This window comes from Capsella rubella, unplaced genomic scaffold (assembly GCF_000375325.1).
Source record: "Capsella rubella cultivar Monte Gargano unplaced genomic scaffold, Caprub1_0 scaffold_7, whole genome shotgun sequence".
NCBI classification, from domain to species: Eukaryota; Viridiplantae; Streptophyta; class Magnoliopsida; order Brassicales; family Brassicaceae; genus Capsella; species Capsella rubella.
In genome coordinates, this window is record NW_006238917.1 from 7,347,106 (window position 1) to 7,372,188 (window position 25,083).

The following is a 25,083-nucleotide window of genomic DNA, read 5'->3' on the forward strand; positions in this document are numbered from 1 at the left end:
TTGATCTACTTGATGGGTGTGAAAACTGTGAATGGGTCGCTTCGAGAGAAAATGACCTGTGATTGCAGGAACTGACAACGATATTTTCTAAATTATTAGAACTGGACAAAGCTTGCTGATTAGTATATCATTTTGTAACTATTGTTTTTTTTCTTCAACATAATGAAAAAAAAACAGTTGTTTATTTTTGTTGGTATTGAAAGAGATGTGAAAAAAGTAGAAATAAACACAATTTCATGGATAAATATATGATAAGTACCACAAGAGTGGTTTAATAACAAAAGTAGTAGAGTAAGTAGCATACACTTTGACAGTAGACTCAAAACGCTAAAAATGTTCGCTAGTGAATGATTGATAAAACATAAAAACGCAAAACGCTAAAACGCCCGAAACACAACAAACCGATTCTTTTGTTTTTGTTTTTTTGTTCCAGCAGAAGTCAATACCCGAACCTCTTTACCCTTTCTTTCTCAAGCCTTTTTTTTGGCCCGACCGCAAACAAACGCGGAAATGAGATTAAACGCAGAAAGGTGCGTTCTTGACTTCCTTTGGAGAATCTCAAAAGACTATATAAAAAAACACAAACATTACCATAAAACTCCTAAACCTCCCATAGTACTCTTACTTCTGCAATGTAACACAAACATAAAACATATCAAGAAGATGTGATTATATATCCAAATATAGATAAAACTATAGAGAATATTGCGTACCTGAAAAACTTCGATCATGCGCCGTCGCAGGCCACAGCCGCTTTAATACGCTCGACAGTGCATTTGATCAGACTATTGACTGTAGCAACTGAGCCGAGAGAGAGTTTAGCGGTTGGAACTGAGTCAACAAGTATCTGAAACGCAACTGTGAGCAGTGAGCCACCGTTGTTCTCAGTAGTAGTAACCACTTCAAGATTGTTTCCTTCTCCTCCTCCTCCTTCAGCTCCAGCTCCAGCACCGGCACTAGCACTTCCTCCTCCTCCTCTAGCAGAGCCATCAGGCAAAATAGCAAACCCGGATGGCAACAAAGCCACATAATCTGGATCACCACCGCTTAGGACAACGTTCATAGCCATTATGTCCACTGGTGCATATATCACATATGATCCTGATGCGTCCGTACAGCTTTCTTGTAAGATCAGCATGTTGCTCTGTCCTGAGTTCCCACTCTGTTTTTTTTTTCACAAACAAAATCTCAAAAACTTTATGAACAAGCAAAACCATAATTTAGAAACTACAAGATTTAAAGAACATAACTTACATTAACTCGAAGCAAAGAGACACTATTCCCAGGATCACGACCATTTGCGATATGAGCCATTTCTTGAACCAAGCCTCCATTTGAAAGTATATCCCACTGCAAAGTAGAACACAAAACCCTTAATTAAAGAAGTTTCAATCTTTACAAAGAAATAGGTTTTGTTCGTGTTTTTGTGTTTGGTTTGATTACCTCGCTTCTTGAGTTTTCATCTCTGAGGAAATCAAACACTCGTTTTGGTGCTACAGGGATCCAGAAAGAAGTAGCAGCGCTCAGAACAATACCCGGAGGTCTTCCCGGATCATCCATGCTCTTACGGGTCATGACCCTGACGTCGTCGGATCCTGTGGTGGACAATGTAGTCCAGGCGTGTGCAGTCGACGCGCCAACTCCACTACAGAAGCTCATCACCATCCTCTCCGCTAGTTTCAGCATGCTCTTCCTCCCCTCAGCACTCGTTATCACTTTCGTAATCATCACAAAATTTCAGGGACCAAATAAATAAATATTATTTTTACGATTTCATCTCATAATTTAAAAATTGATCAAGATGACCCTCAAAGTTGAGGGTAAACTTACCGGAAAGATCACCAGCTGGAATGTTGCTAGCCATCGAACTAGCGAGCCGCTCGCATTGTCTGTCAAGTGTAGCCACCCAACGTTTGGCACCGAATGCTAAACCGGTATTAACCAGCGGTTTATACATGTTGTGAACCGATCTATCATCCACTTCAGTGTGCTCTACCCATGTCACCTTCAATATACAAGAAAAAATAAATAAAAATCACCCCATCAATTCTCTTTAACTCAAATTTCTACACCTCTTACTTTTTGAAGTAACAATTTAGACCTTATAAGTTTACCTTTGAATAACCATTCTGCAATTCTTGAATCAGACAACCAGAGGGTCTTCTTCTGCTTCTGGTGATAGGACTTGGTCTTAGGCTGTCCAAAGAGACATCAACAACTGCCCAAATCCCGTCGCTATGCTGTTTACAGTACCTCACAAAGTAGTTCTCACGTGTTGGGACCAGTGGTGATGGGACTTGGAACTCAGCTGTCATCTTTTGCATACCCAAAAAAAACAGAGATCAAACACATGAGGAATGATTACTACATGATTTAGAATAATAGCTTGCAAAGAAAGTAACCAGATCAATAGGTTTTTTAAGTCTCATACCACTTGTAATGCTCCATTGTAGTTCCCTGCAACGCCGGTTGAAAGAACTTCTAGAGTCAATGCTCTCGATACAATCCCGCAGAACACACTAGACCATTGATTCTATACAGAGAAAGAAGATCAAAAGTGTCAATTGAAAGTTAGAACCTTTCTTGAAGTTTGAAAATATCAGAGTTAAAGGAACAGATTTATACCACATCCATTAGAATCTCAATGAGATTGATATGATTCATGATGACGACCGTGGACTCTCTTGAAGCCTCTGATCTCAAACCAATAGGTTTCGGTCCAATTCCTCTAGGGAACGTCCTAAAATACTCCTCTTCATTGAGAATCTCAACAGAATTATCGTTTGTAACCCACAAGGGATCACCAGTTTGAGCCATTCTCACAAGCTCTTCCATAGCTGCAACCGCTAACTCGACAATCATAGGCTTATCAGCCTCAGAAGGGATCGAAACCGACCTCAAAATGTCGCTTGTCCCATACATTTCCCCTACGAAACCAGCCTGGCTATTGCTATTATTCCCAAAGTTGCCAACTTCAAGATCAAGCGAGCGAGAGGGCATATGGTGTGAAGAAGTGAGCTGAGGGAAAGGCGAGGAGTTAGCCAGTAGTGGCTTCCCTACGTATTTAGCAGCTATGGCAGAGATTCTATCGATCTCTTCGCGTAGACGCGCGTTTTCAATCCTTAAATGCTGCTCATCGAATGACATTTCTCCTATAGCCGCAGGACCACCACAGTTTGGACATGTTGCGTTGCTTAGAGCATCCTTGTACCTATTGTTGTCTGCTCGGAGCTTGTCATTTTCTGACTTCAGAATCTGGTTCTCGTGCCTCTCATGTTGTGCCTATAAAAAATCACAATTTCGTCATCAATATGTCTGATTTCATATTGAGATTTTAAAGCAAATCAAATGGAGCAACACTATTCCATTAGCTAAATTTACATGTGTTTTAAGAAGGCTTCATAGTTATTTTAATTCGAAAGTGATACAACATACTCATTTGATTATAATATGAAATGGAGCAACACTATACCTTTAGCTAAACTACATATAGTTATTCTAATATTTCGAAAGTGATACATTATATTCATTTGATTAATATGAAGATTTGAGACCAATCAAACAAATTAAATGAACATAACGAGTTAATCAACATTAACCTTAGTATATATATATACCTTCATTTGGGTGCGTTTGTTTTGGAACCAAAACTTGACTTGAAGTGGTTCTAAATTTAGCTCACGGCTCAGCTCCTTCCTTTGCTTATCGTCTGGATGAGGACATTCCTTAAAGAACCTATAAAATTTAGAACCAAACATACAAACAAAACATAAACCCTAAATCCCAAAACCATTAACAAAATACTTTTTCCAAATGGGAAAATTTTCTTACGACTCAAGCTCTTGAATCTGGCGCTGTGTGTGGCGGTGGTAACGCTTCTTCTTGTTGGGACGCTGATTAGGATCTTGAAGCTCTTCTTCTAAAGGATTCTCCATGGTAACTTCTGCTCCGGACTTAGTCTCGAAATCCTCTTGGCTTCCAGTTAGACCCAAATCGTTTTCGGAGTTTTTGGGGGTCATATCGAACATATGATGATGAGACTCGAACATGTTTGGATGATACATGATGATGCTGAATGATGATGGATGGATGCCTACTGAGAGTTTTTGAAGCTCTTGAATAGTTCCTTCAAATCTTCAAGATGATTATCCAAATCATTTTGGTTGATTCATCTCGATTTCTCTTGTCCAAGTATATCTCCCACTGTCCAAAATCAAAAGATCAAATGGTCATGTTTATATATATGAAAAGAGGAAATATATCAAAGTAGAAACGGAAGATAATCTTGGGTTATGGAAAGTAATCCTATTCATATTATAAAACTATGCTTGCCTTTAGTAGATATATTTATATGGTCCTTTTCACATTTTCATAAGTAACCGAAAAGCAAAATATTGGTCTCTTTTCTCTATTTTTGATGGTTATTTATACCTATACGCTTATATTAGCATATGTATTCATCTTATCAAAAAGGGTATGAACATAAATGCACACCCACTACGTGACATAACCTCGTTGCATATAAAATACACATGTTATCGGTAAAATTCAATTTTAAAAAAACGGGACACGAATATTCGGATGAATATTTAAGTAAAATGTTCAGTCATAGAATAAAAATTAGAGAGAAATCAAAGTAATTAAAAGAATTTAAACAATAGCGATGGAATCAATCTTGAAAGTCACAAGACTGAGCACATCATCGGATCTACAAGAAAACGCAGAGGCATAGGACAAAGAAGAAACGGATGACGAGATAGTCGTTCTATAGGAAACCCTAATTTTCTTTTAGCTTACATAAAAAATAAATAAAATATAAAATCCATTTGGATTAACTTACTTTCTAGAGTGGTGATTCCCAAATCGATATTAGTATATGATTAAGCCAAACTCGAGTTGGAAGAAGATGAAAAAGAAATTGAAGACAGATCTCTTGTTTTTTTTGTTTTTTTTGAAGTGTTTGGGTTTGGTTTCTTGAAGTTTTAGATCGAATTTAATGATTTTGTCTCTCTCTTGTACATAAAAGCTAGTGAAATAGAGATATTCACAGGAAACGTTTTTTTAAGTTTAAAAAATAAAGATTTTTTTTTCTTTCACGCGGTAAAATTGACCTTGGTCTTGGTGCAGTAATAATTAAAAAAAAAAATCATTTTCACCTAAAAACTTAATTGAAAAAGGTACAAGATAGGAGAAGAAAACAAAAACTAAATGAATAAAAAATGTGTAGAGTATAGATAGAGTTAACTAAAAGAGTTGACATTAAGTCAATGGCCTTTTTTCTTCACACAATTACGAAAAGGAAAAATCTCGTCAAACTGAAACCCCCTTTTACACTTCCTAACTCCAAAGAGGTTTAATTTTGTGTTTGTAACGCTTGTTTATAGATCGTGACAAAAATAAAACAATTTATTGATTTAAAAACAAAAAATGCAGATGTATCATGAAGAAAAACACAATGTATAAAACGGATCCAGCCGCTACTACTATGAACAAAACATGCAATATAGAATATAGATCCCATTCCTCAAAGAAACAAACACAAATTACACATATGTAAAAAGAGAGAGAGAGAGAGAGAGATCTTACTCTTTGACACACAATGAAACCCTAGCTTCGAGTCTTCTCTCGTTCTCTTTCTAGTGCAGGACAGAAGATGGATGTGGAGAGTGAAAAAACAAACTAAAAGGGCTGATAGAAAAGTATAGTATGGTTAAGATTCAGAAGAAGAAGAAGAAATAGAGAATTTTGAGAATTAGGAGGAAGGGAAGAGAAGAGAGGTGAGGAGAGGAGAAGGATGTGGCAGAAGGAAAAGGAGTTATTGCGAAATGCATAGAGAGGGTGCATTGCATTTATGATTATCGAAAGCTCCTTTAATGCATTTTTCTCTAGTGAGAGAAATTTTCATACTACATTTTTTCTAGTGAGAGAGAGAGATAATATAAGTTTTCAATTCATCAAGTTTCAAAAAAAAAAATTCACTGTTTTTGACATCACGGATTCTCTTAGGGTAAGAAATAAACAACCGAATAAATCATTTGAGAAAATTGAATATTACCATTTCATGGTCATTGTATCTATATGCTTGTGATTAATTAATTATACTAGTAGTTCGTTTATACTTGAGTATGTATATGATGGATGTATCTCAATACGATCAGAATCATAAATAAGTGTTTTGATTTTTTTGTGTTGCTGCATACTGCATATTAATTGCATGTGTGTCCAATATATATGGACATATAAATGCTTTCTATGGTACTTTAAATACTCACAATTAGTATACACTTGTATTGTATCATTCAATAATGTGTGCATCATATCAAAGATTCTGATAACATACTTGAATATAACTCTAGCTCTATAAATTAGCATGAGCTAATTATATTCGAATATACCAACAGGTAATTTAATCAGTATTAGCTTCTTCTAATGGTTGAATAATGGTGATGAGATTATGTATGTAGTAGGACTACATTTAGGTCTTAATTAATTATGCTGTCATTATAAAAGTACTTTTAACAATTTAATCTCAAACGTAAGTAAGCAAGATTCTGTAATATTCAAATGGTAGGCGCTTGTTTAAGAGATTAATTTAAAGTTCCACAATACATGACATTGACACCACGACCGTCATTATATACTAATAACTAAGCAATCCAAATTTTTCCAAGATTATTAGACACATTTTTTAATTGTACAAATCGCTATTATAATGGTCCACACCTCTTCCTAATTATGTACTCTCCTTATTTATATCCTCAATTGATCAAAATCCAAAAGACTAAAGCAAATATTATAGTCAAAACATTTTCATCTTTTGGATGATGTCATACTGAATCTATCAATATACGTGTATACTCCAGCGGCATATATAATTATATGTTTTTAAATACTAGAAAATGAAAATGTACACTAATTTGTGAGTGTGGATGAGATGGAAACTACGTAAGTTCCAAAAACATCTAAAAATGAAGAAAAGAAAGAAAAAGGTCAAAGTAATATTTAATGGTAGTTTTGGATTAATTATCTTAATTAAAAAATTGGACAGTGGATTGACTAATGTAGTTGGGGAGCATGCAATATCCATTGTGGACCATGGTCCAAGAAACAGCTCATTACATTAAGATTTTACATCACACAATAACATATACGTACACTGACTTGATTCAGACATTCATGCATGTCATGACATAGATGCAAACACATTACACATACGGTTATAAATTGGATTTTAAGTACAAACCTGACGTGTTATATTTTGTGATCATGTGGTTTTGTATTAAGCTACGCTTTGTTTTGCACATATACTATAATATGTTTTCAACAAGAAGATGACAAAATCCACTTTTACAATAATGTCTATATAGTACGTGATACGTGGTATACATAATAACATATACACAAGGCAAAAAAATAAAAACAGAAACCTAATTAATACCAATCAATGTAAACATAATTACACAAAAGTATCATTTGTTTATTAGTATCATAAAACTGTGAGTTATATGTAAAACCAAACGACATTAAAATTATAGTTTTCTTCTATATGAAATAGTCAAAGGAGAGCTACCAAAAATATTTAATAAAGTTTTGAGGGGGGGTCATATGTTTGTTTCTGACGCACGACCCTGCATTGCATATGCATAAATATGCCAATGGGGCTATTAAGTATATGTGTTCAGCAGCAACCAAATATATATCTCTTGCGTTGGAAAAAGTTGGTTGAGACTCGTCTTATTTGGGAAAGGTTGAAAATTTGTTCACAAGTTCCTGATAAGACAGTGGTAGCTCCATTTGGTTTATAACACTCATCATCTCTTTGAAAAACAATTGGTGAAATCATTTGTGTTCTAGAACTTGAGTTTTGAAATAACCTGATGATAATGGTCTCTAATCAAAAGAATTATCAATCGAAAAATTAAAAGAAATGGTCCGTGGTTAATTTTTGTTTAGCTGTTATTTAGTGACCCATTAAAGAAGGTTTAACACAAAAGTCTTATGTGTGGAGAGGTACATTACACATTTACACATAGGCTAATTTACGTCCACTCTTTTAATGTGATTTAAATATAATGCGATCATTCATATCCCCGAATCAATGATTATCTCAATAAACTTTCTTGCATTTGTCGTTTCGGATATAATTTGGACCTCTATCGAAAGTTTGATCTCGATTTAATATATATAATAACTAAGTATGGATGTGAAAAAGTACTTAAATTATTCCGTTAACTATGCTGATCATATGATATTAAATTACTTATTGTATGATGCAGCCCCGCTTGTAGTTGTTGATTATAGAAATTAATATTAAGTTTAACGAACTGATACACTCTATGTATAGCTTATCATTGTTAAACTCTACGTAGGGGGAATCTATAATACATTCCAATGCTTAGTTGTTCCATTACGTTCCTATATCTATGCTATACCTTAGATAAATTCATCACTTGTCGTTTTTGTAATACGAGTCAATACGACGACGTATAAAAATGCGTTGGCAGAAGCAAGCAATCGACATGTAGTGCACTTCGTCTAGATGGAAACGACATGACGTGTAGATGATTTTGTCGGGATGAGGAGGATAAATAGGTAAATTAATGAAACTGAAACGCCTTGGAGTTGTGGGGACGTTTCCTTCTTCTAGTGGGAAAGAGCGACTTCTGCCTACCAACTAACTCATTTATTGCCTTCCAATTTTATTTTTATAACTCCAAAACCCAAATTCAGAAAATTATATTATATTTTTATTTTATATTTTTGGTCCAATGAATGATTATTTTCAGTAATTTGAAACAAAGTTTCAATACAATGAATCATGTCTCAGTTTCTGAATGATTAGCACATTTTAGAAACCATATGCATCGTTTTGTTCTTGTTTTTTTTCTTTTTGTCTTTGATAACAAACAAGTTTTAAAAAAATTGGGTGCACTTCATAATCAATATGAAAAGTTTAGTTATGTCAAAAAAGAAACTAAATTTCTTTTTCAAAGTTACTACTTTCTTTTTAAGTATAATAATAATGGTTACTTTGTAAATGGTTACTTTTAAAGATGAGACCAGTAATCATATATATGCTGAAAATAATAGCTAATAGTATACTTACTACTTTACAATTGGTTAAATATAGCCAACTTGTTTGATTATCATTTATAATAATAACACGATTTGCTAAAACCTAACATGTAAAAAAAAGTTTGGTCAAAAATTAGAAAATACATATGCGTAAACGAAATGTTCCTCTTCTTATTTTGTACGTACTTGTTCTTTCTACAATATTGTCTGTAGAGTTTGGTTGTAGATGTGAAAACTAATCACCTACGGGATTGTATAAGCTTCTATAAAACTAACCAACGCTAGAAAAACCATACGACATTCATATATATATGGATCGTTAAGTTCATAATTAATATATATGTGACGACGTACGTACTAAAATGATGACAAAACTAATCATATGCATTTTCTTTATGTCAACAACTAATCATATATATCCTACAATTTTGTCCCACTCTTTTATGCACTTTCAAAAAGATTTTATAAGTAACGGGCCGTCTAAAGCTATATATTATAAGCCTTCAGCCTCATTTGTTCTTGATGAAAGTCTCTGGCCCCTATATATACTTGTACCATGCTTATTTGTAAGATTTTGTATAATCTAATTTTTTAATCAATAGATACGATATTACGATGTATGTCTTTGGTAAGAGTGCAGATTAATCTATACGATTTGGCAATGTACCAAGATCATATAAGAGATTATAACAGTATATCCTAAAGTCCGAATGTAGATTATAACAGAAAATAAGGTAAAACTAAATGAATGTATACTACAAACAATTAAATAATTGTTTTTTCCTTTTTTCTTGTACGTCTTTCTACAATGTACACAGAAGTTGAGCAAATATGAGAAACAACGAAAACAAACACTTTGAACAAAATAAAAATCACAAGAAACTACGCAAAACAAAATCCCCTTATGGAAAAGATGTGACACAAGCTTTGATATATATTAGTTCAGTACTCTAGTTATGCATTAGAGTTTAACCGAGATATCATTGATTTATGCGAGGATTTAGATAAACCCATTGATCTCGACGATTTTGGAGATGGTAATTTGGATCTTGGCGATGATGTCGAAGATGGTTTCTTTCTCCTATTCTTGCTCTTAGTGTGAATCTTGCTTAAACCTAATGGAATTGGTGGTACATCTCTTATCCTATCCGGTATAGTAACTTGGTTTGATCCCTCATCAAAATCTGTAATTAATTTAGCAAAATCACAACAACTCCATTTAATATTTTTAACCCTTCACTAAAATGTATTTGAAATACATTCAAATGCAAAGATTAAAAATTACCACTGGAAGCAGAAGTGGTGAAGAAAGAATCTGAATGTCTTGCATGACCAAAAGATGATGCTCTTGGAGATAAAACCTCTGGTCCTGCCGTAAAGTCACTCATCTACACCTCCCAGGAAACAGTTAAGTTTATGAATTAAACATCGTTAAAAACTAAGATTTGATATTAGTCTTACAAGTAAACGTTAGAGTTCGGATCATACTCCTAAGAGCATGGTTTATGAGGGCCTCATCATGAGGCTTGATAAGTAATACAAGGATTAAGGATTGAAGTAAAACACATACTTTAAAGAGAGAGGGATGATCATAGAGAGCTTACCCAACAAGGAGCACTGCCAGAGGAGCCCTCCCAACCAACATGGGCCACATGTTTTACTTCTGTTGGGTACCCAATCTCTAGATCTCTTTCTTTCACAACTGTTTGACCAAAATAATTGTTTTCTTTCCAATCATTTAACAGCTGGTATTGTTATATTAATCACAGAAAACATCTTTAAGATATAATTGAATGCTCTTTATAAATCAATAACATGGACCATAGTGGCCATATAATGGACCGAAAAAATGTTTTTGTGGGAGTATACTTGAATTCACGTAATTTACACTTTTATATTATAAGATTGATTGATATATATTGTTATTTCATGTCTAGAACTTACGGTTGAGAGAAAGTTTGATAGATCAGCATATAATGGAGGTTAATAAGATTAGATGCAACTAAAGTCTGGTAGAGAAAGTTATACCAAACATTTGAGAGATGGATTTGAAGCTTTTGTAGATGCCCTTCATCTTCATTGCCATGGTTGAATATATTGATGGAGAAGACTACAAGCCAACTCTCAAAATCTTTTATGAAAGTTTACAATTGTAAGAAGCTCAATTCACCAGCACACTATTCCTTAACTATTGCAGAAGTAAGGTAACAAGCAAAAACATAACAACACAAATCATTAATTAAAAATATATATAAGAAACATTACGAAACATGCACACATATATAAACGTAACAACGAGAGTAGGATATATATGCATGTAATGTTTTATCCCATGGAAGTAGATTACTAGTACATTTTAATCAAAATTTATGAGCACTCAAACTTCCACAATCCATATGACCTAACCTCATTAGCATATGCATTTTAGTTAACCTATGATGCTCTTAGAGTTAAAAATCATGCCATAATATTAAAAAATGACATTGTAATCCCATAATATTTGTGGCATGTGTATATTTGTTGTGAATATATATAAAAGGAAGTTTTCATTAAGAAAAAAATACCTGGATATTATTATAGAGACGCTATGTTAGGGATTCTCGTGTGAACGAAATATAAGAGAAGCTCTTCTTTCATTTGATGGAGACAAAGCATTTGGGTATGAAGAAGTTCTTGCTAAGCAAACATATGACTTCGCATACAAAATTACAGAAGAGAATATTAAGATATGGCCTTATGATGATGGTGAAGATGAGTGAAGGAAGAAGAAGTATGGCTTGATCGGGCAAGAGAGAAGAGAGTGGGGAACCATGACACTACTTGTAGTATACAATCATATATGTAATTAATTAATTAATTTCTCCAACTACAAAGAAACTATTTTCTTTGTTTAATTTGAGAATGTTTATGATACAAGATAAACATTGCTTAGTTGTAGTATATATAGAACATTGAAATATACGTGGACATTTTACAGAATTGTGATTAATGACAATGTTATTTTCATTTTACATTGTTATCGACCAGAATCATAATTAATATATCGTCTGTGTACATCGTTATTTCTTTCATCCTATTCAAAAGAGATATTAATTAGTTACAAATTGTAACTTACGATAGTGAAAATTGCGATGATTAATAAACTAGATATATTCCAAATAGTAGTGTACTCAATCAACTACTAGTAGCTAATTTCTAAGAACAACATAAAGTTAAAAAATAAAATCAGAGAGTCTAGGATTTGCAGCAATATGTCTATAAAAATCAATGGTAGACAACTGTCTTATGCATGCATATTGAAGTATGCTACAGTTGCATATTAAATTAAACAATACAACTTTCACATATTTTGTTTTTTCCAGTTCACGCGTTTTGTGTTTTTACCTTTCTTCGATTCCTTGGCAATTCTAAGTTTTTGTTAGCTGTGATTGAATACTGATAGGTCCCATATATACTATGAGAGTAATACAATTTTATATTTATAAAGGCTTTATTTTAGTCTAAAAGAAAAATAAAATACAATTTAGTAAATAGAGAAAGCAATATAATTAGCGATATGTAAACCTTGAGAAGTAAATATATATACCAATGCATGAGGCTACCGATTTTGTGTTTTCTTTTCCGACAATTCTAAAACACGACTTAACAGTTCTAGTGAAACGGTCCATGTATTATTCAGAAATAGCGAGTCAATAAAAAGCACTTTGAGATAAACATATAGTTCTCCACATTCATATAGAGACCACGGCAAGACTCCCATCACGTTCTCGTTAACACTAATACGATTATAATGTTGACTAATCGTTATTTAGATAAAGCAGTTAAAAAATGCAAATCAAGGGGATACCACATGATTGTGTAACAACGAACAATGATCAGACAATAAGATACGTAATTTGACTGGAAAAGTATAAAATCATCTGATCGGATATATAGGTCCCATTTGTTAGGAAGGATTATAAAAACTGGCACATCTAATTAATTTAATGCTCTCATCAAATCTTATTCTTCAACTACCATGGCCATGGGAACTTTTTGTTTTACTTTTATATTCATGTAAAGTTCTTCATAGGCTCTAATTAAGCTAATGCGATAAAACAACTGTCACAGAAATTACATATATCTTGAGACTCAATCACTCAACTTAAACTTCAAATTGCGAAAAATATCTGATTAAATAATGAAGAAGTTAGTTAGGAGATATATTTAACGACCACTTTAAAAACGTATAAAAAACAAATGATTACGTAATACAAGAACTTTCCATCAATTATAATGTTTAATTTTTTCGACACGAAGCTTCCATCTCTACAAAGTTATTTAAAGTGAACAAAACAATAGTATACTATAAAGTTATAAACCTGCTTCGTCTTCCTTAATCATTTAAGCAGACACAAGTCGAAGCCTCACAAGTGTCCCTGATAACCACAAAATATATAATACTTTGTCCTTTTTTGCCAAACAATAATAATAAGGAGAGAATAATAATAATAATAATATGTGGGTGTAACAGTGCTCTTTATAATAAAGCCTCTAGCTAACGCAACTTCAAAAAGTCGTCCAAATTAAATTTACACAAAAAGTAAAGATCACATATTAAAAGTTACTAATTAATCAAAGAAAAATTGAATTTGTAAGTGTTACTTAGAATCGTAACTAGGTGAGTCGTCAGAATGATTAATATGTTTACGATACCTAAAGAAGTAAATCAAAGTGAAAACAACAAGAAGCGCAACGCCTGAGACACCACATATTATACTCGCCGCAAGAAACACGTGCCTCATCACGTGATCGCGTCTGTCCCCGGCTCCGTCTCTCCACCAAGAATCGTCGTCTCCTCCTCCTCCTCCGTCTGCCGCCGTGGCTTTAGGGAGGAGCTGCTGAGAGCGAGAAGGAGGAGGAGAAGAATGCGGATCTCCGAAGAAGGAGTTCATTTTACCCGGAGGCGAGTTGGATTCTGTCGGTGGTGAGCTGAATTGATACTGAAGTCCATGGTCTGAAGGCCGTAGCTCTCCGGCGAGTGAGTTTCCGGCGAAGGTCAAGAGGAGTGTTACTACTGTGAAGGTGAAGATCGAGGAAGACGATGATCTAACGCGGTTTGAGAGAAGAGCCATGTGTGAGAGAGAGAGAGAAAAGAGAATTTTCTTGATTTTTGGTTCTTGACTTGTTGTTAAATTAGTGAGTTAGCTCGTTTTTTAATGTGATGTGATTTAAGTTCGAACGACGAGACGACACCGTTTTGTCACGGATGTTGATAGGTGAACAAAGTAGTGATGATAAAAAAGTGTAAGAACAATTTGTTAAAGATGATGATACCAAGTCACCAACTCTTAATCGACAAGAAATGTTTATAGTTTTTTAGTTAATATTTTATAGTTATTTTCTTCCTTTCCTACGAGACAAATCCATAACTTTTTACATTCTTAATCAAAATTATTTGTTGAACAAAAAACAAACAAACATATAATTTACATTAATACGCTACTTGATTAAACTTTACAAATCCATCACTGATGTTGTCAATGGATGTTTAAACCTGAACTCTTGTACATGTACAATAATAGGGAATAATTTTTTAATTTTAGTAATAAACTCGAGCTGTTTGTGATGTTTCTATTTCATTAATATGCGTTATTAGTGACCAAAAAAATCATGAGGACATCCACGGGACGAGTCCCACTAATATACTCTCCAATCTCCCATTACAAACTATCAAGAAAATGCTTATGGACCAATTGTTTTGAGTTGGCTACTTTTGAACATTAATACTCCCTGACATGTTAGATACCAAAAATTGAGGAGTTTCCATTGTTAGCCTTTGATGGTGGTTTGTGATTCATATCAAGCGGAAGATGCTGGAACATCCTCACTAGGAGACTTCATTGGTCTTTGAGATCGTGGTATTGGTTGTGGCTTTGGTGGTGGTGGTGGTGGTCTGATTGGTTTCACCTTATTGACTTTCTCAGCTTCAACATCAAACTGCATATGATTTAAATAGCCACAAACGTTTCAACTAAGGAAGAGTATTTGACAAACACATCAAATTAAGGTTGAAGCAAAGAAACAAACCTTGTAACCACAGCCAGCAACACATGCGTGAAAACATTCCTGAATTTCAAAACAGAGTAACAGGTCAAACCAGTTTGATATGATGGTTCAGTCTATATTTCTTTATCGAATAAAAAAAGTTTACTTTAGGAAGAGTGAACATACCTCAGAGTATTTGGCATCTCCAGGGGAACGATCTATAACAGCAGTCCATGGTATGTCTTTTACCACAGGATCTTTGTAGCATATTTCACTGCAGTCTCCTACACCTATAGAGAGTACACTACTACTATTACACCAATTCATTAACTTGGAAACTTAAACCTGAAAGGAGAAGATACTTTCATGAACATATGTAATGTAAGAGACAACTTTGGTTTTGTGATGTTGCATAGTGAGGACAAATCTTACTGCTCTCCCACATTCATTATGGATTTCTGAGATAAAAAAGAAATGCTTACAATCTTCCCATGAGTCACTGTCAGCATCACATCCCTTTTTGCAGAATACTCTCCCTACACAGATTCAAGATTCATCATCAGTGCCTGACTGATGCTAAAGCGTAAAAGAGGAAACAGGTTGATAAGATCCTGAAAGAAACTACATGGAGGATAAATAATCTAAGCCTTTGTGACCAAAAACGCTTAATTTCATCAGAAACACCCAAATCAAAACATCCAACTCTATAGTTCACAGAAGCAACATTGATGCAAATTCATATTTAATACCGTCGTTACTTGAATCTTTCCCTTTAAATTTCTTTCTGTTCTTAACTATAAGTACTTATTGTCTTCCTTTTACTTCTATTAAATTGACCATGTTCATAGCACAACTCTAGGAACTCTGCATAATCCCCTCACTTACAATCGGCAGAGATGTTCCATATTCAATAAAAAGGAAGTGTTCTTAAATACTTGCAACTACAACTATGAGTCGTCTCTAGACCAAACTAACCAAAATAAGTGATTCTTTACCAATATGTTCAGTAAATTCGTATGAAATTAGAATGCGACAACAACTAATTAAGACTTGTGAATCAAGAAATCAATCAACAATTCAATTTACAGCTCCCAATTCAATTCCAAAGAAAAAAAGAAAGAAGAAGAAGAAACCCTTGGAAGACTAATGGAGTTTCGAATCAAGAAATCAATCAACAATCCTAATAAAAACCCAGTATACCAGCTCCAACAAGACATTCTTATCATCATCGCGAAACTAAATCATCAAAAACGAACGAACGAACCAAGAACATAAGAACTAACTGAAGCCAAGACGAATCTGATTCACACAAATTAAGAACCGAGAGATTACATACATGCAATCTGCGTAAAAGCTGAGTACTTTTGCGTGCATTTGCTCCCACACGGCGGCGTCCATTGCTGCGGTATCATCTCTCTCTCTCTCTTTCTCGGTCTCTTCCTCCGCCTTCACTCTCCGTCTCTCTTCTTCCGAAAATATCGCTGACGCCACAAAAATGTAGCTGGATTTTCCTTTATATATTAAGGGTATTTTAGTCATTTAACCATCCAAGAGCTCTAACAACCGAACCCGGTCCGTCTTTCTAATCCCATCAAATCAAACCGGTTATTGAATTTAACCGGTTATTTCCATGAATAAGCAAGCCGACTTCTCTCTCTCGAGCCTTTTATAAACTCCCAACGTCACAGCCGTCTCATTTTTTGCGTCTCTCTCTCTTTGTTCTTAGAGAGCTTGAGTAGTGTTTTCCCCTGCTCTTGATCTTCAGTAAGTGGGATAAAAATGGAGTATAACGAATACGAACCTGAACCTCAATATGTAGACGACGATGAAGATGAGGAGATTACTCAGGAGGACGCGTGGGCTGTTATATCTGCTTATTTCGAAGAGAAAGGTCTCGTTCGTCAACAGCTCGATTCATTTGATGAGTTTATCCAGAATACAATGCAAGAAATTGTTGATGAGTCTGCTGATATCGAGATCCGACCTGAATCTCAGCACAATCCTGGCCATCAGTCCGATTTTGCAGAGGTTGTTTCGCTGGTGTTTCCTTCGTTTCTTGTGTTTCTAGGGTTTCGAACGATAATTTGAAATTCTGTGTGGGTTTATCGTGTTTCTGGCTTTTGGAGTGTCTCGACTGTAGCTTGTAAAGTTTTGTTGCAATTAGGGTTTACTCCTTCTCGAGTAGCTGATCTAATTAGCGTCCTCAGATTATCTTTGTACTCAGTGGTTGAGCTATTTGGTTTTCAAGGTGGAAATTATGGTGGTTTTGAATATTGGTTGAAGCTCAAATCAGTTTTAGCATTACGAGAGTGTGGTATCTTTTTGGCTATATCTCTGGTGTGACTTTTGTAATTAGGATTTGCCTAGCTGATCTCATTGATGTCCCGAGGTTATCTTTGTAATAATGTTTGAGCTCTTCGCTTTTCCAAGGTGTATTTTCACTTGTTTTGGATATTGGTTGAAACTCAAAATCAGTTTTGGCATTAGGAGCTTGGTATCTCTTTCGTGCAGACAGTCTCCATTAGCTTGAACTGTTTTGTTGCAATTTGGGTTTTCCCTTCTTGAGTAGCTGATATCGTTGGTGTCCCGATATTATCTTTGTAGTCAATGATTTAGCTATTTGCTCTTCAAGGGGTTATATATAGTGGTTAATCAGTTTTGGCGCTAGGAAAATGTGTTTGATATATATTTTTCTGTACCTCTGGTATCACTATGTTCCTGTAGACAATTTATTTAAGCTTGAACAGTTTTGTAGCAATTAGGGTCTGCCCTTGTCTAGTAGCGAATCTCATTGATTTCCCGAGTTTGTTTGCATTCAATGCTTGAGCTCCTTGCTTTTTCAAGGTTTCCTTTCAGTGGTTTGAAATATCGTTTGAAGCTCAAAATCAGTTTTGGTGGGAACTGAGATATAGCTGTGTTTGATATCTATCTTTCTGTATGTCTGATATCTGTTTTCCTGCAGACAATCTACAAGATTAGCTTTGGACAGATTTATCTGAGTAAACCTATGATGACAGAGTCTGATGGAGAGACTGCTACCCTGTTTCCCAAGGCTGCGAGGTTGAGAAACCTCACATATTCTGCTCCTTTGTATGTTGATGTTACTAAGAGAGTTATAAAGAAAGGGCATGATGGTGAGGAAGTCACTGAGACACAGGATTTTACTAAAGTTTTCATTGGGAAGGTACGCTAACTTCGTCTTTGTGCCAAATTTAGTTAGCTGCATCCATCTACTGTAAGGTTCTGATAGTACACATATTTTTTGTCTTGTTTGATTTTTTGCTAGGTTCCCATCATGCTCCGGTCCAGTTATTGTACCTTGTTTCAAAACTCGGAGAAAGATCTGACAGAGCTTGGAGAATGTCCTTATGATCAGGGGGGATACTTCATTATTAATGGCAGTGAAAAGGTTCTGATTGCTCAGGAGAAGATGAGTACGAACCATGTTTATGTGTTCAAGAAGAGACAGCCAAATAAGTATGCTTATGTTGGTGAAGTCCGCTCTATGGCTGAGAACCAAAATAGGCCTCCAAGCACAATGTTTGTGCGTATGCTTGCTCGTGCTAGTGCAAAAGGGGTAAGAGAAAGCTATTAGTCTAACTCTACTATATCATTCCTCAACGTTTCTTCTATAAATTCTAAAAAATGGTAAATAAGTCATTTTGTATGTGGCTAAATGGATGCAGGGTTCATCTGGACAATATATTCGGTGTACTCTTCCATACATCAGAACAGAAATTCCTATTATCATAGTCTTTCGTGCGTTGGGATTTGTTGCCGATAAGGACATTTTGGAACACATCTGCTATGATTTTGCGGACACGCAAATGATGGAGTTACTCAGGCCTTCCTTGGAAGAAGCCTTCGTGATTCAAAATCAGCAGGTAGCCACCGTCCTTCACTTGGTTAATGAGATTTCTTATATGGCTGTTCTCATGTTGGATGCTTGAAGAATTTATCCTGCAATCAGTTAATTACTTTCATATTTGCTTCAGGTTGCACTTGACTATATTGGGAAACGTGGTGCAACTGTTGGTGTAACCAAGGAAAAAAGGATAAAGTATGTGATCATCTAAACCATTTAAGTTGTGCATATTGATCTAAGATGTCAACTTTTGAGATGTTCATATTGGAGGTTTGCAATTGCAATATTATCATTGCAGGTATGCGAAAGATATTCTTCAGAAAGAAATGCTTCCTCATGTAGGAGTTGGGGAACATTGTGAGACAAAGAAAGCATACTATTTTGGGTAGGTATTTAGTTCGCTAGTATTCTGTTAAATTTCCCCTGTCTATGTGTTGCTCATATTATGCTATAACCCTTAGGTATATTGTACATCGATTGCTGCTTTGTGCTCTTGGCCGAAGGCCAGAAGATGATAGGGATCATTATGGTAACAAAAGGCTGGATCTTGCCGGTCCTTTACTTGGAGGGCTGTTTCGAATGGTTTGTTACCGGCACACAATTATGTATACATCGTATTTCTTTAAGTATCAGTTTTCTTCTCTCTTACAGATCTAACATCTTCTTTACATGCAGCTTTTCCGAAAGCTAACAAGGGATGTGAGATCTTATGTTCAAAAGGTCTCTTTTATAGTCACTCTTTGTCGAAGACTTCAATTCTAACATGTTATTCTGTGTTTGGAAGTCTGATACATGTCATTTTGACAGTGTGTTGACAATGGCAAAGAAGTCAATCTTCAATTTGCCATTAAGGCTAAAACAATTACCTCTGGCCTGAAATATTCTCTTGCTACTGGGAACTGGGGCCAGGCAAACGCTGCTGGCACAAGAGCTGGAGTTTCTCAGGTTAGGATATTTCTATGTTTCTTCTGTTTTGGAGCTCAAATAATTTCTTGATTTATGTTATGAGGTTTACAGTTTTGTTCTATCATGGTTTCTTGCATGATCAATATGGCTCTAAAGTCTTAAGTGACAACAGGTTCTTAATCGGTTGACTTATGCTTCAACTTTGTCACATCTGAGGCGTCTCAATTCTCCAATAGGACGTGAAGGTAAAGCCTCATTCTTTTCCTGCACTTCTGTTGTCTCTGTGTCTATGCTCATGCAGTTGGCATGTTTTATCCATGGTTCTATTATCCACATCCTTGCAAATTGTATTGGCTTGCACTTTTTTTTTTCTCCACTTGAATCTCAATCGAGTCTGATATGCCAGGAAAATTGGCAAAACCAAGACAACTGCACAACTCACAGTGGGGAATGATGTGCCCTGCTGAAACACCTGAAGGACAGGTAAAATTGTCACTTTGCTAAAAATAAGGGTGTTTCTTATTCATCTAGTTCCATTGCTCATTGTGGCTTATGCTGTGCCAGGCTTGTGGTCTAGTGAAAAACTTGGCTCTCATGGTTTACATAACAGTTGGATCAGCTGCTTATCCTATATTGGAATTTTTGGAAGAATGGGGTACTGAGAATTTTGAGGTCTGTAGCATTTCACTGTCCATTTCTTACCCAATTTCTGCCTCTGCGATTCCTGTGGTTTCCTGAAGGTCTTAACTGGAATGTAGGAAATATCACCATCTGTTATACCCACTGCCACAAAAATCTTTGTGAATGGAATGTGGGTTGGAGTTCATAGAGATCCTGACATGTTGGTGAAAACATTGAGACGTTTGAGACGAAGGGTAAGCATTCATTTCTTTCACGTTTCCAAATATATCAGTAAATAAACCGTACCTTTTAGTATAAGTGACATATTACTTTTTCCTCTTGCAGGTTGATGTCAACACTGAAGTTGGTGTAGTTAGAGACATACGTCTGAAGGAGCTCCGGATATACACTGATTATGGCCGTTGTAGCCGTCCGTTGTTTATTGTGGATAATCAAAGGCTCTTAATAAAGAAGAGAGATATCTATGCTCTGCAACAAAGGGTAAAATTCTAATTTACTGTTGTCGAAGTATCTCTTGTTACAACTCCATTTGTACCAATATTTGTTTTCATAACCCAGGAAAGTGCAGAAGAAGATGGTTGGCATCATCTGGTTGCAAAGGGTTTTATAGAATACATAGACACTGAGGAAGAGGAGACGACCATGATTTCCATGACTATCAGTGTGAGTACTGGAATGAAGATGTGATTAAATGAGTTTGTTATGCACTAATTTCTGCAGTAATCTCACTCCTGAATTTATTGTAGGATCTGGTTCAAGCTAGACTCCGCCCAGAGGAGGCGTATACAGAAAACTACACACATTGTGAGATTCACCCATCTCTGATATTGGGGGTCTGTGCATCAATCATACCATTTCCTGACCATAATCAGGTATCTCTCTCTAAATGACTTTCTTATGAGAAGCGATTTATGTAAATTCAGTTACATGCTAACCAACACTTGTACTTTTCCTACTGTTTTACTTTTTGATTTATTAGTCACCTCGTAATACATATCAATCTGCTATGGGGAAGCAAGCAATGGGAATTTATGTCACCAACTACCAATTTCGCATGGTATGTTTTAGGCTCTTAATTTGTGGTCTTTACTGTCATCTTTTTTTTACATCACTACATGCTCTAATGATAATAAAATAATTGGTCTGTTAACCAGGATACCTTGGCGTATGTTCTCTATTACCCTCAAAAGCCTCTGGTTACCACAAGAGCTATGGAGCATCTTCACTTTAGGCAACTTCCGGCAGGAATTGTGAGTATTTTTTGCTAGAAGTCTTTCAGAATTCAGCTTTACTTGTCTATCAAACATCTCAAATGTTGTTTTTCTATCCTTGTGTAGAATGCTATTGTTGCCATTTCTTGCTATTCTGGATATAATCAAGAAGATTCTGTCATCATGAATCAATCTTCTATAGATCGTGGTTTCTTTCGATCCTTGTTCTTTCGGTCTTACAGGTGAGTATTTCATACTTGTGGACATTTGCTTTCGGTCATTCCGTTTATTTATACTGCAATTTGGCTGCTGGCAGAGATGAGGAGAAAAAAATGGGGACGCTTGTCAAAGAAGACTTTGGGCGCCCAGACAGAGCAAGTACAATGGTAAGAATTTATCACATACGGTTCATACTTTGTGGTGCTTTTTGTAAGTAGAGTTTAACATTGGGTGTTTCTGCTGCAGGGTATGCGACATGGTTCTTATGATAAACTGGATGATGATGGTCTTGCACCACCTGTAAGTATTCTTGTTTATTGTTCCCGTAATGGTTTTATCTGATATGATTAGACAGTTAATATTACAAACTATATTATGCAATTTTTTCTTTTCTGGTACAGGGTACTAGAGTTACAGGTGAAGATGTAATCATTGGGAAAACCACTCCAATATCTCAAGATGAGGCTGAAGGACAATCATCACGATACACTAGACGTGATCATAGTATAAGCTTGCGACATAGTGAAACTGGAATGGTGGATCAGGTAATTTTGGTATTTCCTTGCAGTTAAGACTATAATAAGTTTCAGGATTGAACTATGAAGCTGATGAAAATGCTTAATGTAAATCTGGGATTCTGATATTTCTTATTTTGTAACTTCTGAACTTCCTGTAGGTGTTATTGACTACAAATGCGGATGGTTTGAGGTTTGTGAAAGTGAGGGTCAGATCCGTTCGGATTCCTCAAATTGGAGACAAATTTAGTAGTAGACACGGTCAGAAGGGAACTGTAGGCATGACATACACGCAGGAGGACATGCCTTGGACGGTTGAAGGCGTCACTCCAGATATTATTGTGAATCCGCATGCTATTCCCTCTCGAATGACAATTGGACAGCTAATTGAGTGCATTATGGGAAAAGTGGCAGCTCACATGGGTAAAGAAGGAGATGCGACTCCTTTTACAGATGTCACGGTAACTTGCGTTTTCCTTAGCTGCTTAGTTAGCATTGGCTTAGTATAAGCTTGACCAAATGTCGTGTCTTTAGGTGGATAATATAAGCAAAGCTCTTCATAAGTGTGGGTACCAAATGCGTGGATTTGAGAGAATGTACAATGGCCACACAGGCAGACCACTCACAGCTATGATATTCCTTGGACCAACGTATTACCAAAGATTGAAGCATATGGTTGATGACAAGATTCACTCACGTGGGCGAGGTCCTGTGCAAATCTTAACAAGACAACCAGCTGAAGGGCGATCCCGTGATGGTGGTCTCCGTTTTGGAGAAATGGAACGTGATTGCATGATTGCACATGGTGCTGCTCACTTTTTAAAAGAGAGGCTGTTTGATCAGAGCGATGCGTATAGGGTACATGTTTGTGAAGTCTGTGGGCTCATCGCCATTGCTAATCTTAAGAAGAATTCATTTGAATGCAGAGGTTGCAAGAATAAAACAGATATTGTTCAGGTAAGTTTCCAAAACATCAAACTGTTGTCTAAGTGGACTCTTTCATGCTCGTTCACTGGTCTGATGGCATTTCATCTTAAATTCTCTCAGGTTTACATTCCATATGCATGCAAATTGCTCTTTCAAGAGCTTATGTCAATGGCAATTGCGCCACGGATGCTTACTAAACATCTCAAATCTGCTAAAGGCAGACAGTGAGGAGCTAAACATCTCTGATTTTGAACTTTCGGTTTCTCTTTTGGTCGTAGCTTTGTAACAAAATCGGTTTCCAAATTTGTGTACCAGAACTAAATTTACAAATGTGTAATGTCATCCCTTATTTCTTCTGAAGTTAAGAATATATGAAAACGGTGTACCAGAACCGGCTCCCCCAACTATGCGATGATTTTAGTAATTATTCTCATGTGGCACAATAGGGTGGAGCAAAAGATTACACTTCATAAACTAGGTTCGGACCCGCGCTATAATTACATATATATAACTTTTATCGGATTAGAATATGTTACATTTTAATTTTGTTAGAGTACAGTAAATATATGATTACGGTAAATCATATATTTGTATAATAAGTTTAAATAAAATAAAAAAAGGAAAAAACGAGTAAATAATCATATACTGAGTTTTGATACAACTAAAAACACGGTGAAAATTTAATAGCACGAAATAATATTTGTCGATAAATTATTCATTTTGACCATTTTTGTAGTAAAAGTAGGAATATACGTAAAAATTACATATTTACAATATATTTTTTGAAAGTCCAACCCGTAACAGAATTCATTTCCTAAAAAACATTATTTGTAACTCGTTTTATCATTATAATTGTGATTTTAACAAACTACCCGTGAATTATCTAAAATTTACATAGTTTGATATATAATATATATTATCAATAAAAATTATGTCTCCAAAATTACATTTATGTCTTCAAAAAAATATTTCGATATTTTAAATTCTAATAGTTTTATATATTTGAACCTTTTATTTATAATATTTTGAAACTATTTTAAATTTTAAATATGTTCATGTAACAATGGTTTTAATATTGGTCATACTTATAATGATTTTAAACCGTTGTCCAAAATATTTAACCGAGTGTAGTTGAATATTATATGTCCGTTTTGAAAAATCCAAATTGCAACATATGCAAAAAAAAAAGTTAAATTTTTATTAAATATTTATATTATATAGTATAATATCATAAATTAAAAATAATATCAAATAAAAGTGAAAGAAAAATAATATTTTTTAAATAGATTGTATTAAATTAGTTAGAGAAATATTAGTAAATCTTATAATTAGTTATGGAAATAATACAATCCTAAAATTAGATTTGGAAAGTATCCGGTGTATGTATCCAAACCCATTAATCTATCCAATTTTAAAAGATCCAATTACAAATTTCGGGTAATTTTTTGAAATTGACCCGACCCGGAAACACTTTTTGTACTTCTCTTTTACTAATATAGGGATTTGGTGGTGATTCTGAGCAAGAAGGTTAGTGAATAATAACTTACTTAGCTCTGCAGGTTAGACCTGCATTGCACTTGCAAGCTACCAGAAAATTCTATAACTATTTTGAAGTTCTTACCAACCAAACTCGACTTTAAAGAAACGAAAAAGAAGAGCTCTCTGCTCAGTGTCACTCTGGCCTAAACCACAATGG

The 25,083-nt window shown here is 35.1% G+C and overlaps 5 protein-coding genes across 7 annotated transcripts; 1 reads left to right on the forward strand and 4 right to left on the reverse strand.

Moving 5' to 3' along the window:
- Positions 1–214: 214 nt before the first annotated feature.
- LOC17878412 (homeobox-leucine zipper protein MERISTEM L1) lies at positions 215–5,810 on the reverse strand. 2 transcript variants are annotated; one of them, XM_006285414.2, is made up of 11 exons: positions 5,587–5,810; positions 3,832–4,203; positions 3,618–3,735; positions 2,626–3,282; positions 2,432–2,533; positions 2,115–2,315; positions 1,831–2,005; positions 1,444–1,715; positions 1,255–1,350; positions 714–1,162; positions 215–627 (listed from the first exon to the last, which is right to left on the reverse strand). In XM_006285414.2, exons 2-10 carry the CDS (start codon positions 4,062–4,064, stop codon positions 728–730), a joined length of 2,289 nt encoding a protein of 762 aa, XP_006285476.1. In that variant the 5' UTR covers positions 4,065–4,203; positions 5,587–5,810; the 3' UTR covers positions 215–627; positions 714–727. The 2 variants fall into 2 exon arrangements, with proteins under 2 accessions (XP_006285476.1, XP_023634580.1); XM_023778812.1 differs by lacking the exon at positions 5,587–5,810 and adding an exon at positions 4,841–4,859.
- A 4,068-nt stretch (positions 5,811–9,878) lies between these two features.
- On the reverse strand, positions 9,879–11,768 carry LOC17879272 (CRIB domain-containing protein RIC11). The gene is made up of 5 exons (XM_006284596.2): positions 11,640–11,768; positions 11,104–11,263; positions 10,680–10,777; positions 10,361–10,463; positions 9,879–10,259 (listed from the first exon to the last, which is right to left on the reverse strand). The coding sequence occupies exons 2-5, from the start codon at positions 11,159–11,161 to the stop codon at positions 10,030–10,032; spliced, it is 489 nt and encodes a 162-aa protein (XP_006284658.1). The 5' UTR covers positions 11,162–11,263; positions 11,640–11,768; the 3' UTR covers positions 9,879–10,029.
- A 1,550-nt stretch (positions 11,769–13,318) lies between these two features.
- LOC17880203 lies at positions 13,319–14,374 on the reverse strand. Its single transcript, XM_006284609.2, has one exon. It carries the CDS (start codon positions 14,187–14,189, stop codon positions 13,716–13,718), a length of 474 nt encoding a protein of 157 aa, XP_006284671.1. The 5' UTR covers positions 14,190–14,374; the 3' UTR covers positions 13,319–13,715.
- Positions 14,375–14,633: 259 nt separating this feature from the next.
- Positions 14,634–16,571, reverse strand: LOC17877555. 2 transcript variants are annotated; one of them, XM_006284662.2, is made up of 5 exons: positions 16,439–16,571; positions 15,585–15,638; positions 15,289–15,392; positions 15,145–15,183; positions 14,634–15,054 (listed from the first exon to the last, which is right to left on the reverse strand). In XM_006284662.2, exons 1-5 carry the CDS (start codon positions 16,512–16,514, stop codon positions 14,917–14,919), a joined length of 411 nt encoding a protein of 136 aa, XP_006284724.1. In that variant the 5' UTR covers positions 16,515–16,571; the 3' UTR covers positions 14,634–14,916. The 2 variants fall into 2 exon arrangements, with proteins under 2 accessions (XP_006284724.1, XP_006284723.1); XM_006284661.2 differs by having other exon boundaries at positions 15,289–15,447; positions 16,439–16,470.
- A 233-nt stretch (positions 16,572–16,804) lies between these two features.
- LOC17880293 (DNA-directed RNA polymerase II subunit 2) lies at positions 16,805–23,814 on the forward strand. The gene is made up of 25 exons (XM_006285515.2): positions 16,805–17,130; positions 18,065–18,286; positions 18,389–18,679; positions 18,789–18,986; positions 19,098–19,162; positions 19,266–19,352; positions 19,429–19,549; positions 19,643–19,687; positions 19,775–19,912; positions 20,046–20,118; positions 20,280–20,356; positions 20,438–20,545; positions 20,632–20,748; positions 20,840–20,995; positions 21,074–21,178; positions 21,262–21,387; positions 21,495–21,572; positions 21,670–21,765; positions 21,853–21,968; positions 22,043–22,112; positions 22,192–22,245; positions 22,347–22,490; positions 22,622–22,921; positions 22,995–23,417; positions 23,508–23,814. The coding sequence occupies exons 1-25, from the start codon at positions 16,882–16,884 to the stop codon at positions 23,613–23,615; spliced, it is 3,567 nt and encodes a 1,188-aa protein (XP_006285577.1). The 5' UTR covers positions 16,805–16,881; the 3' UTR covers positions 23,616–23,814.
- Positions 23,815–25,083: the final 1,269 nt, after the last annotated feature.